The sequence below is a fragment of the Sinohyriopsis cumingii genome, chromosome 14 (genome assembly GCF_028554795.1).
Source record: "Sinohyriopsis cumingii isolate HCF-2022 chromosome 14, ASM2855479v2, whole genome shotgun sequence".
In the NCBI taxonomy this organism is placed as follows: Eukaryota; Metazoa; Mollusca; class Bivalvia; order Unionida; family Unionidae; genus Sinohyriopsis; species Sinohyriopsis cumingii.
Genome location: NC_142974.1, coordinates 26021216 through 26033608, shown reverse-complemented (window position 1 = coordinate 26033608; position 12393 = coordinate 26021216). Strand labels below are relative to the sequence as shown.

Genomic DNA, 12393 nt, shown 5'->3' with positions numbered 1-12393 from the left:
ATAGTGATTTATAACGGATTTGATAGTATATATTTCTGATATTCTGCTATTCTAACCTATCTCAGTAACATAAGAGTCGTTTATTTACCGTGAAGGTACATCGCTCTACCATCTTTATAATTTATAACAATATGTACCATGTTTATTGCTCTCCACTGTAGTTGCTTGTTTTTAACATTAACACTGTAAGAAATTAAGTCACTGTGTAAACATTATAATAAATGGAGACTCTTGCAAGTGTCAGTGGTTGTCTGAGTTGATCAATGGAAATTGATACCTATTTAGGTTTAAAAACTCCACAAACTACATCATAATTAATTGAAGCCATGCAAATATTTATGACTTGTGTCTGAATTAGTTAGAATTGTACCTGGTTATGAATACTCTGCAATCGTTAAAATGGGTGATTAAAACTTGTGAATTGTATGTATTTCAAAAAATTAATTTCAATATTGTCCTCAATATTAGAAATATAAAAAAAATAAATGGCATGGCAATTTCATAAGCATGCATGAATGAGTACTACAGGAACTGAGATGAAGAACGTAAAAAACACTTGGAATGAGTACTTTGAAATTTACATCAAAAAGAATAATGTCACACATGTAAGAAACAAGAGGGAATTCACATCTCAAGAGTTGGAATTGAACAGGTATTGACTGCAACCATAAATGCATCTAACAAGTTAAACATCCAGGTGTTCCTTGATTTGATTTGTACCGTAGGCAGATAAACGTTACTAAACAACACAATGTTAGTGATGATGATTATATTTTGTCCTTCTGAAGCATCTGAATTTCTAATCCAAACAACCGTAAAATAAATTTTCTTTGGTCGAATAAGTAATAAATGAAACCTAAGAAAATGACAGATGAAAAGTGCAAACAAGACATGGGTACTGCAATGTCTGTAACGCTATAGTTTTTAAAACAGTCAGGTTTGTTAATGGTGTGATTTAGAGGACGTTAGTTCGATAGGCTTCATTTCTCTCCTTCTGATTAACTCCTTAAACGGTTTTGTTTCAATGATATTAAACTGGCATTTATAATTGTAATAGGTAATCCTAACTTAAATGATATCAAACGATAATGTTTCTACAAATATTTGCAGGCAAGTAGCCTTTGAACGCTGATTCTAATTTCTTTAAAACACTATCAAATATAATTTAGTAGTTTAGCTTTTTTCTGACAGGATCATTGCGTATTTTGCTCGATCTTCTCTTGCCAGAATTTTATATTCCACGATTTGGGTTTCGTCGGTTATGTCCGTCTTATTTTTAGTTAATATTTAACCGCTTATCTATTTCCATGTTTCATTTGCTATACTAATTTGCATCTTCCATTTGATACATTAATTCGCATTCTTTCATACTGGGTGAAATAATGCAACTGTTCTATCTGATCTAATTCTACTTCAAGATGGTTACATGTTGCAACTAAATATTGAATATTTATCTGTATTGAATGAATACAAAGAATGTATCAAATATTTCAAGCACTGATTAAACATAGATGAGATATAGTGTAAATCAATCAAACATAATTTGAAAACGAAGGAAAGCACATTGTATTACCAATAAGTACTTAAAACTGACGTGCAAAATGTTACGAAATAAAAAGCACATATTGAATGTTATCGTCTACCTATAGGAACAGAAAAAGCCTTACGCAATTTCCGGATGGAGAAATAAAATGAAAATAACTAAATTAAGTTAGCCTTTAAATTCACACTTAACGTAAGTAAAATAATACAAACTCAGAGAAAATACAAATGCAAAACATCACCAAATAATAATTAGACCAGCGTTTAGATATTATTAATACCAAATAATTGAAAACTACATTCCACCTCAAGTTTACAAAGAAATCTACTTGAGATTGTAAATAATGTATCAGTTATGAATCTGATTTTTAAATGTATGACAATGAAATAGAGGAAATTAATTTATACAACGAAATATATTTAACAACAGCAGTTGTACTTTTATGTACTGATTAAAAAAATATTTAACTTAAAAGGAGCATAGGTAGTTTGATTTTTCACAGATATATAGTCTAACCATATCGAATATACTGACAAACAATTAATTTAAAAGGTAGAATTTTGTTATAATTGTGTGAAAGGCTACAAAGATTGTCTAAAGATGCAGCTAGTACAATTGCCGTCATTTCTGCAACTATATGTAATGCAGATAAAAACGTGTCCTAATGCAGCAAAATTGTTAACACTTGCCATTTCACGTGTTCTAGGTCAAACTGTCTCTAATCCGTTTTATCTGCTCGTATTAGCTTTTTCCATCTATTCTTGCTCCTTCTAATTAAAGCGAATCGCATTGACTTAATGGCAAAGAATTGTAAAATAAATGACAAATTATTGTTTAAAACAAGCAAAGATATAGCAACAACATTTCCTGAAATTATTGATAATGTAATAGTTTGCAAATGCAATTTAGCTGAAATTCTTTTATCTGCCTTACCAGGGACTCTGACTGGTTTTATTTTCAGCTTTGATTATATGTTTATAAACATGAATACAATAGTTTAGGAAGTAATACTCTTATATTAAAGAAAGGAATTTATACCAATTATTTCAACCATCAATATAAGCATAACTATAAGCAGCATCGATCTTTGCTGGACGGCAGTAATTGGCGCCAACGAATATTTTGGGCTATGACTACATGTCACGGTTTATGTTAGTTACAAAATGGCAGCTATGTGTTACGCTACCGTCTTCATTACTCCCACTGAATGAGAGACACTTCTTGATAGCCTAAATTCAGCAGCATGCATTACTTTCTGCAATGATGATAGTCAGTTTAGCATTTCTATTTCTTTTGACTTTTTTATTTATTTTCTACTGCTTTTTCATTTATTTTCTTCCTGCTGTGTTTTAAATAAATGGTTCATTGGTTAAAGATGGACTTTCGGATTTACGCCAGTGAGTCATAAGATCATTTTATTAAAACTGAATTTATTCATAAAGGAAAAGATGTATTTATTTCAAATGAATACAGAGCGTTAAAGATAAATACATTATAGTAACAAATGTTAAAAGATTAATAAAGAACTTGTTTTCATTATTCTAGATACACAAGTAATATATTATCCTGATCTGTACATTTTAATGAACCACGAGCTCATATCAGACAATCCATTAGATGTGCGAAGGAGAGGCACAGCTGGGATATATCACGTCTGATAGATAACCTTTCCACTGTGACGGTGACCCCAAGGTTTGCCTAACAAATAGGGAGCCGGTATATAGTGTCGATATATAGCCACAGATGCACTCTTGATAGGCGCACGTTTAGAATCGTTTTGACATGAACCGATTTGTGTATCTAGTTCCTGTTTTCTGCGTACTTGGTATTACTGTGGCACATGATGCATTGATACCCTAGGGTGATGATTGTAAAACGGGAAAATACGGCGAAAGACTGCACGAACAACTTCTCGTATCGAAGCCATCGTGGTAGCTGATGATAATTTGAGGAGAAGGCTCAGTGTACTTGAGAAAGACATTAAGCGTGTTGAAGAAGAAAATAAGCTACTCCGAAATGCAATGGAAAATCAAGGCTCTACTCTGAAACAACTAATTGACGAAATCAGAAAGCTTCAAAATGACAATGTTGAGCTAGGTATGTTTTGTAAGGAAACCTCTTCACACCGGACATCTATTGAGGAAGCTGCTAGGCCCGAACATTTTGTTAATCAACAGGAAGCACAGCAAAACCATACGATTCGTAGTGACGGGCGAAAGGACACAAAAACGAACGGTCGAACTGAGGAGAGCTACAAGAGCAATACAACGGCGAATCATGATGCTAGAAATACTATTTATTTAAGGGAGAATAAACGTAGTGGACAACATTATCATAGTAAGTGAGTTTATCTAAATATTTTTACTTATAATAAAGAGACGAAACATCAAACCAAATTATGCAACGAAACGAAATGACTTTTCTCCATTTCAAATCAAGTAGAACAACTTATGTTACTTCGCCCTTAATAACTTTTGTCGAATATATATATATATATATATATATATATATATATATATATATATATATATACAGGGAGAGAGGGAGTGTGGGAGAGAGAATAACCAGATGAATGATATTCTACGCGGGTAAATAACACAGTTTCCCTTCCTGGCTCTAATGCAAGATTTGCGTCGGGGACAAACTTTCAGGTAAAATCTAAGATATCTCACCTAAAGAACAACACAAACAATTTGAAAAAGGCCGAAAGGGTTAGATCTAAGCTGTCAGTGCTCTAACGTACAATATGTTCTGCAATAAGCAAAGTTCTTCGAAAAGGAGTTTGGACAAATGTTGGCACCACTTATGAAATAAGTCCACACCTAAGTGAAAGAGACTGTCAAATTTCAAAACGGCGGTATGACCGAGCCTTCCTAAGTTTTAAGCTACATATATTTTAATATATATGTGCAGAGGTTATCACTGGGATGCAATGGCACTGTATGTGCTATGTAAGAGCACTCTATCATCATTTCGAGCAATACTGCTTCCTCCACAATGTAGGTTATATTTTTCTTACCAAATTTGAAAACTACAGTTAAATTTACCATCATCCCTCTGGTACCTTTAACAATCGTAGCAAATCGTACAAAATCTTTCTGAAGCAATTGATATAGCCCTTGTATTAAAAGTAACTTATCTTATTTTGTATTTTGTGCCTTTCGTTTGTTTCTCAAGAATACGGACTGGATTATTTCCTTCAGAAGTTTCCTTCACTATGTACACTAAACTATTATGAACATTCTTTTCATTAGGAACAATTACATCCAAAATGAAAGTGTTCTCAACGTTAGCGGTTTACTATGAAATGCAATAACAATTTCTAACGGATACCGGACGATCAGATGAACCAAAAGGTATCTGGGTCCTTGACTTCTGTTTTCGATCTTTGCACTAAATATCATACGTCATACTCTGAAATCGCTATGTTTATATGTTTTGTAATTATACTGGACATCTACCCGATAGTTTTATCATTACCGCATTCCTTTGAAAAGTTTTTTGGCGATAGATTTCCGTTGTTTTTTAGTGCAAAATCGGGCTTTGTAATGCAGCATTCCCAGCTTGTGTCAAGACTTTTTTCCCTTTGCTCACTTTCATGACATGTTACATCACAATGTCCGCTTTTGGCGAGTAATGCCTAACTAGTTAAAGACACCCACTCTCTATGTCACGCACATATCAGAGAAGTGATCAGAATTGCTGTTTGGTTTGTTTAATATATAAATAACAATAATTTGTCAAGTACGCTGTTGATTATTTTAGACATGGACAGAGGGCTTTTAAGAATTAATACTTTAAAACATGTTGTTTTATATTTTATATTGATACTTACAGGACAAACTCTTGAGAGCCAAGTTGCTTTTCACAGCACAGTATCCAGTTTTCTTGACAATCTAGGCATTCATCATCCCGTTGTGTTTGACCATGTTATAACTAATATTGGTGGCGCATATCATCCACACACAGGGATATTCATCGCTCCTGTAGATAGGGTGTACGTTTTTAGCCTTGGCGCCATGTCAGCAGCTGGTAAATCGATATACCTTGAAAAGTAAACGACGGCTCTTGGATACAAAGCATTTATCCCAATGCAGAAAATGTGCAGTGCACTGCAACGGACAGCCTTACAGTAGTAGTAGAGCTCAACAAAGGAAATGAGGTATGGGTACGTACAGGCAATCCTGGTCAAATCCATGGCAACCATTATACTTTTTTCTCAGGATGGCTTCACTACATGAAGTAATACGAATCGTCTGCTGTTCTAAGAGATTCTATACAGTGTTGTTTTGACAGTTGTCAATATCAATAATTTCTTGTTTACCTGTGTCTTGTTGTACATTTGTCAATTTTTAATTTAAATAAGTCTATCATTCTTCAATATCATTTGAATTTCTAACAGATGGGTCCGATATTTCATTATTCAGATGAAAACTTTCTGAAAATTAGGGAAAATAATGACATATCTCGTGCAAATGATTAAAGCTTCTGTAAACAAAAATTTACAAAATAAACGACGCAAGGAAGGTACGCGTTTTATTTTAATTGCTGTATCCGTGTAACAGATATTAAAATGTTGTTATGTAATCTGGACAGTTATATAGTGTGTGTACATGAGAATTACACTGCTTCAAGTCCTATATATACTTAAATTTTCATTGCGTTTGAAACTCTGTTCTAGTAATTGTAATATGGTGTTTGTCATAAATGATTAAAGCATAACCAAAACATAAAGAATACATAATTACCGTTCACATTTCGGTACGTAAAGAGCGTCATTTTTGACGTCATTTAGTGCCATGTGGAAACATTTGTTTATGTTGCTTATGTTGGCCTTTCTTGCTTTTAGTTTTATTTTTCGTTGTCTTATTGTTCCTGTTTCTTCATTTTGTTTCTTTCTGTCTTTTCTTTAATAGCATATTATGTCATAATGTTGAAGGAGTTTTCCCGTGATTACGACGTCGTATTAAAAGTGTTTAGCCTAATATATTGTCTAATAGCGTCTTCGAAAGTAAACAGTTTCATTGTGCATAATTATTACAATGGCGAGCAGTTATTTTGTGACCATATTTTGGCAGCATTCGAACGTGATTGCCTCTATTCAGCACGATTGTATTGTTTTAACCACTGTTTATGCAAGATAAATAGTGCTACGTAATGAAAGTGCACTTCGTACTTCATAAGATGGTCAAAGTTGTTTTCTGAGTGTTGTGATTGGATCAAATCATCACTAATGAATATCGCGAGATTATACTTGGCTATTTACAACTTTCACTTGTACTTTCATTAACTCTTGAAACCTCGTGATAAAAAATGATTTTTAAAAATCTTACATTAGATTGAATTGTCCCAATGGAACACGTACACATGATAAAATGATCTTAAACAAATTAACAAGAAATACATTTTTTTTGCAAACAATGACAACTTTACAGATAGGTGGTTCTGGCCGGCGTATTAATGAATTGATTAATTTGTTTACTGGTTAAAAATATTAATTATTTCAAATTGTAAACGAGTCTTTGAAAATTTCTTATTAAATGAATCACTGCAAAACCTTGCCAACATAAAAACATATCCTACGGGGCAATCTCATCAAGGATGTAAAAAGTAAAACAAGGCGAAAAATACAATTAAATTAGGTCACAACTGGATGAATATAAATGAAATGTTGCCTTATTCTGCGTTTTCTTCTTTGTATCATAGTATAAACTGTCAGTAATCCAATCACACAGTTTGAGAGTTATGTGATGTGGGAATCGTTTACCGGCAGCATATATGATAAACAATGAAAATACAACATTAAAGTTCTTAAAAACAACAACAGAGTGCCTTATGTGAAAAGAAGATAAAACAAAAATAGTATACTTTTTTCTAAATGTTAATATAGTCAACTAATCATATACTGTAGATCGTATGACTTGTTTGTTGAATCTTTTATTTTGAACTTCACATTTTCGACGAATTTATATTGATCACAGTTGTTTCATACTTGAATACATTATGAGCTTTGTAAGACATCGGTACGTGACGATATGCATATGTTGAAGCTATTTAAATTGGTGTCTCCAGTTTTCTTCATAAGTGTTATTTGACACAAATATATACATGGTTTTTCATATTCATCATTAAAGGTTTGGGCTATTTAGTTTCATAATAGGGATGTCTGTACCATCCCATATCACAGAATAGTACAATAAAAATGAATTTGTTTCATTGTTTCAGCAAACAATATATGTTAATGTATATGTGGCACTAAGCTATGGTTTGAACATGGTTTGTAGTTTATAATATCTTGCAGATATATCTCTATTCTGAAATATATTTTCATGACTGATTCTCCAGGGCAATAAATCCATCCTTATCTTCAAATTCATGCAAACTCAAAACTATACTTTGCAGTCTTGGCAAGTTCCCAGCAGCTTTCGTGGAGTAGAAAGTACAAAGCAAAGGGTGTCGATATTAGCACGAGCAGTATCATTATGAAGAGTTGCAACCAAGGTTACTAAGAAATGTGTAAGCCAATATTGCCGCATGAGTGTCCCTTCAATCAAGCACGCAGTATATGATTTGAGTAAGCCTATACGTACCGGTCGTCAGCTTCTCACAGTGGTAAGCTTCACAATATATTCATAACAATAAAACATTAAACTCTATAATAATGAGCATGGACGAAAGTTCAATTCATAATGGCTACCATTTAAATGCAATATCTTGGTATATTAAATGGTCAAATACGTTCCAATTGTGGGAGGAGATGGATATCAGGAAACGGATCCCAGAACGCCGTACTCACTTTTTCGAATCTGCCACCACAATATGATTTCTCGTGATTTCTTGAAGAAATACGTGCTCAGACGCATTGTTATTCACGCTATTCGAATGTAATCATGTCGAAGGAATTAAAAGCCAAATACGGTAAGGGACGAATGGAAAAAAATTAAAAATTGCAGAGATGCGACGTAAATGTTGGGTCCATGTACGACGCTGTATACATTGACTAAAGATAACTAAAATAGTTATTTTAACACACACATTTAATGCAACTCCAAAAATATTTATATTAGGCGGTAATAACTTTTCACTATATATTAGTCTAACCTAGTTTCTGACGTTATGGGACAAAATGTATATGTGTAATATGAACATTGGAGATAGTGGTGTAAGTTTTGTCTTTTTCCTCCAGATGGATAACTGCAATTTCTTTATGCAATATAATTTGTCTCAGCTGAGCGCGACAAGTCTAATCCCAGCCGGACCAGTTGTTATTTGCATAGAGAATTTGCAGATAGCAATGTGCATAAAGGACAGATTTATTTCCATACTATTCCTTAAATAAATCTTGACGTATATTAAGAATATCATTTATTTTGCACAAACGTGTTCGCATCGGTTTATTTAATAGTTTACACATAACAGTCCTATGCACGTTACAACGTAGGTTTGATAGCATCAAGCGTATATAGTGTAATCCTATTCCATGAATAAATCTTGATACATTTTGAGAATAATATTCATTTGGGAGATATAAATTGCTTTTTAATAATGTACTGAGAACATGAGTTTAGCAAGCAATTGTCTCTCTTTAGCAGTATTTCTCTAAACAGCATTCAGCAGAAGGACTATTTTTCTGTTTCTAACTGACCAACTCCTTAAATGTGAAATGACTTTCTTAACTCATTTATGAAGATACATGGCACCTTAAGTTATGACGTTAGAAAGAAACTCTCATTTGTTTTTATAATTTCATAAATTAAAGCTCAACAAAAAATGTTGGGTACGAATGATTCTCTGACGTATGTATTCCTCTTTTAAACTAACGATACTGACCCAAAACTGTTATATATTCCCTGTCACCAACTAGTATCGCGATCCTCATATCGACCTGGACTATGCTGATCTTCTATGAGATTACTCGAACATTAAGTAAACCTACAATCTAAGGAACCTACATTCCTTATAATAATGAAATAGTCGCATACACTGGTAATAAAGCATCGGTGTTCGTTTATGACAAAGTCATGTTTAAATAGGACACAATAACGAGCATTCCGCTGTCTGCTTTGTTTTCTACTACCTACCATATTTACGTTCATTATCATAAAATGAACGCACGTAAATTCCCTTTTCATGTCAGGTAATTGTTTTGCATTTGTATAGTGAGGGTGCTTGTGATATTTTGGAAGCAATGATACCGGAACCACTCTCCAAAAGGCATGGGAAACACAGGGGCAAATGGTAAATGTATAATTAACTTGTTAATTCAATACTTTATAAGTTACACTTCAGTAGCCAATCCACTATACAAGACTATTGGGCCAAAGCTTGTGCACAGTATGAGTAGATGTGTTGGGCTTTACATTCTGTGAAATATACAAAAAGCAAACCTGCACATATAAACAACTCAAGGTACCATCTGGAAGCTTTCATTAAAATATGAGCAGCTTGTCGTTAAATGTAGTACAGTAAATGGGTTTATGTTAAATGTTCACATACATGTGTTCCTTATATAGGCTGTAGCTAAGTCCACGTTGCCTTTATATTATGATTAAGTAAAAATTATCTAGATTGCCATGTTATGGATCAGGGGATAGGTCCCATAGGATGTCAAATATATGCAGGTCAAATCCATGGGAAATATATTTGTTTGCAGCCAAAGCTTTTCTCTTCTTCAGTATTTCAAAGACAAACGCATTTTCTTAAGCATATTATGAATACCAAACCATGTAGACATTAGATTATGACCTTTGACACTCTTTTCGACTTGAAAGGTCTAATTGCTGTATATAACAGAGAACCACGTCCTAAGCATTATATACGGCAAGTTACGGGTAATTTTAAAGGTGTGGGTTTTCACAGTAAATACATCAACTGTATTAATGACTACGTCGGTGATATTTCGTCTCTATAATGGCAAGACCAAGCATTGTACAGTTCAGTTCTCTAAATCTTGGTAGCATAGTTCATGAAAAGTTGCTCACATAAACTTAGTATGCCATTTGGCAAGTATGCATTAAAGCATGTTATGAAGTTGCATAATAAATAAATATTTTGATCTCCTGTGAGATACAAAATAAGGCTCCTCAATTAAAGTACTACCAGCAATTCTTCAAAATAGTATATATTTCTAGCATATTATTTTGCGACATTGCATTGCCTGGTAACCAAGCGGTATGATAGGTTATGTGGAACAAAATGTCTCAATCGTAACATTCTAGGCCTTTTGTATGTTACACAAAGAGCAACTCTTGACAGTGGGTTACCTCACTATAATAGAATATCACTGCAATAGAATTGTACATTTGTTGATAAAATGCCACTCGGGCAAAAACTGTGCCCTTAATTTGTTTAGGAAATGGTTTTAATGCAGATCATGAAGATTTTGCTTGGTGAATACATGAAGAAAGTCAGAAATTTAATACTTGTATTAGCACAGCACATGGCTGACTCTGTAATAAGATAGCAGGCGGCGGACGTCACAATGAGCCTCAACAGAGTCACCAAGTAATTAGTTTTCTTTTCCACTCTTTTTTACATGATCTAAATGGTCGTATAGTGTACATTGAAACGACGGACTAAGGCTATGACCCAGGGATCAAACCAGCTTTAAGTTAGCGACATATTCTGACATGGCATGAAATGTGAAATAGTAGATAAGTATTGGTTGCCTCGCACTGGTAAAAAACGAGAGTGTCCCAAATACAGTATGGCGCATATGTATCACATGTACCTCTATATGCAGCAAGGATAGAAATAAAATCAATTGCGTCCAAAATGAAAGTTATAATTAATGTAGGTCAAGATTTATTCAAAACAAATCCATCTGGCACAGTTAATGTAGTACTTTATGCAGAGTGATATTTGCAGGTTCTCTATACGAAATACGTCCAGGTTTGCTAATATTAGTGTCGCTTTGGCATGTCCTGACTGTATCTGCATGGAAAATGAGAAAACGTGAAAATCTACGCTCCTTTGTACATTATGCACATTAAGGGGGCTACAATCTACTTCTTTGCATGAGATTCTCAATCTCGACAGTTTCCATGCTGTATCACAGGGGAAGTATATCCACAGGCATCATTGATATTCATAACATCGGAATAGAACTTAGAACCTCAAAGCATAGGTTATAACCCTGGCCTTGAAGATGGCACAAACCCACTTTAAGATTTAGTCCTGCAGTACTTCAAATATTTACATCGTTTTTGAAACCAATCATAACTAACCGAGATATTGGTCCAAATTCAAAATCATAAAAAAATGGTATATATAATTTGTACATCAAAATAAATAAAACTTAAATAACGAGGAACATAAGAAAATTGGCATTCCATGGTCAGGTAGTAGTTGATGCAATGGTCAAGATGATATTTTGAAGTCCTGGAAGGCTACATATGCAGTTATACATGAGTTTATGAAAGGAGGATATGAATGCATTAGAGATCAGTAGCTGAAATATTGATTTGTGAGGTAAAACGGTAATAATATTGATGTTTACATCCAGGATTAATAATATTAATATACTAATTAATAATACTACATTTATCATCTAAATTATCATTTTAACACTGTATATCAAATAATTACGGGCGAGAAATATATTCCAGTGTGCAATACACATCTTTTGAAATTGCATCATAAAGATAATTAACAACTGTAACAATAACGCCCATATGAACTCCAATAGATCCGTCTTACCATCCATCTTGAAAATCTTAGTATTGCCATTCCTCCTCCATGAAATAAAATAATAGCATGGAGTTTTCTCCTGGCTACGTGTTATGTTATAAAGGTGACCCTAAATGAAAATGATGCCTATTTGACATCTAACAAATCCATCATTGTGGCGA

At 33.5% G+C, this 12393-nt stretch overlaps 1 protein-coding gene across 1 annotated transcript; it reads left to right on the top strand.

Moving 5' to 3' along the window:
• Nucleotides 1-3292: 3292 nt before the first annotated feature.
• On the top strand, nucleotides 3293-6495 carry LOC149783454 (uncharacterized). The gene is made up of 2 exons (XM_089933118.1): nucleotides 3293-3880; nucleotides 5381-6495. The coding sequence occupies exons 1-2, from the start codon at nucleotides 3565-3567 to the stop codon at nucleotides 5599-5601; spliced, it is 537 nt and encodes a 178-aa protein (XP_089789244.1). The 5' UTR covers nucleotides 3293-3564; the 3' UTR covers nucleotides 5602-6495.
• The last annotated feature ends 5898 nt before the right edge of the window (nucleotides 6496-12393 follow it).

Coding starts and splice junctions, on each gene's coding strand:
- LOC149783454 (XM_089933118.1), top strand. CDS start 3,565: ATGGAAAATCAAGGCTCTACTCTGAAACAACTAATTGACGAAATCAGA. Junction 3,881..5,380: donor TAGTGGACAACATTATCATA/GTAAGTGAGTTT, acceptor TGATACTTACAG/GACAAACTCTTGAGAGCCAA.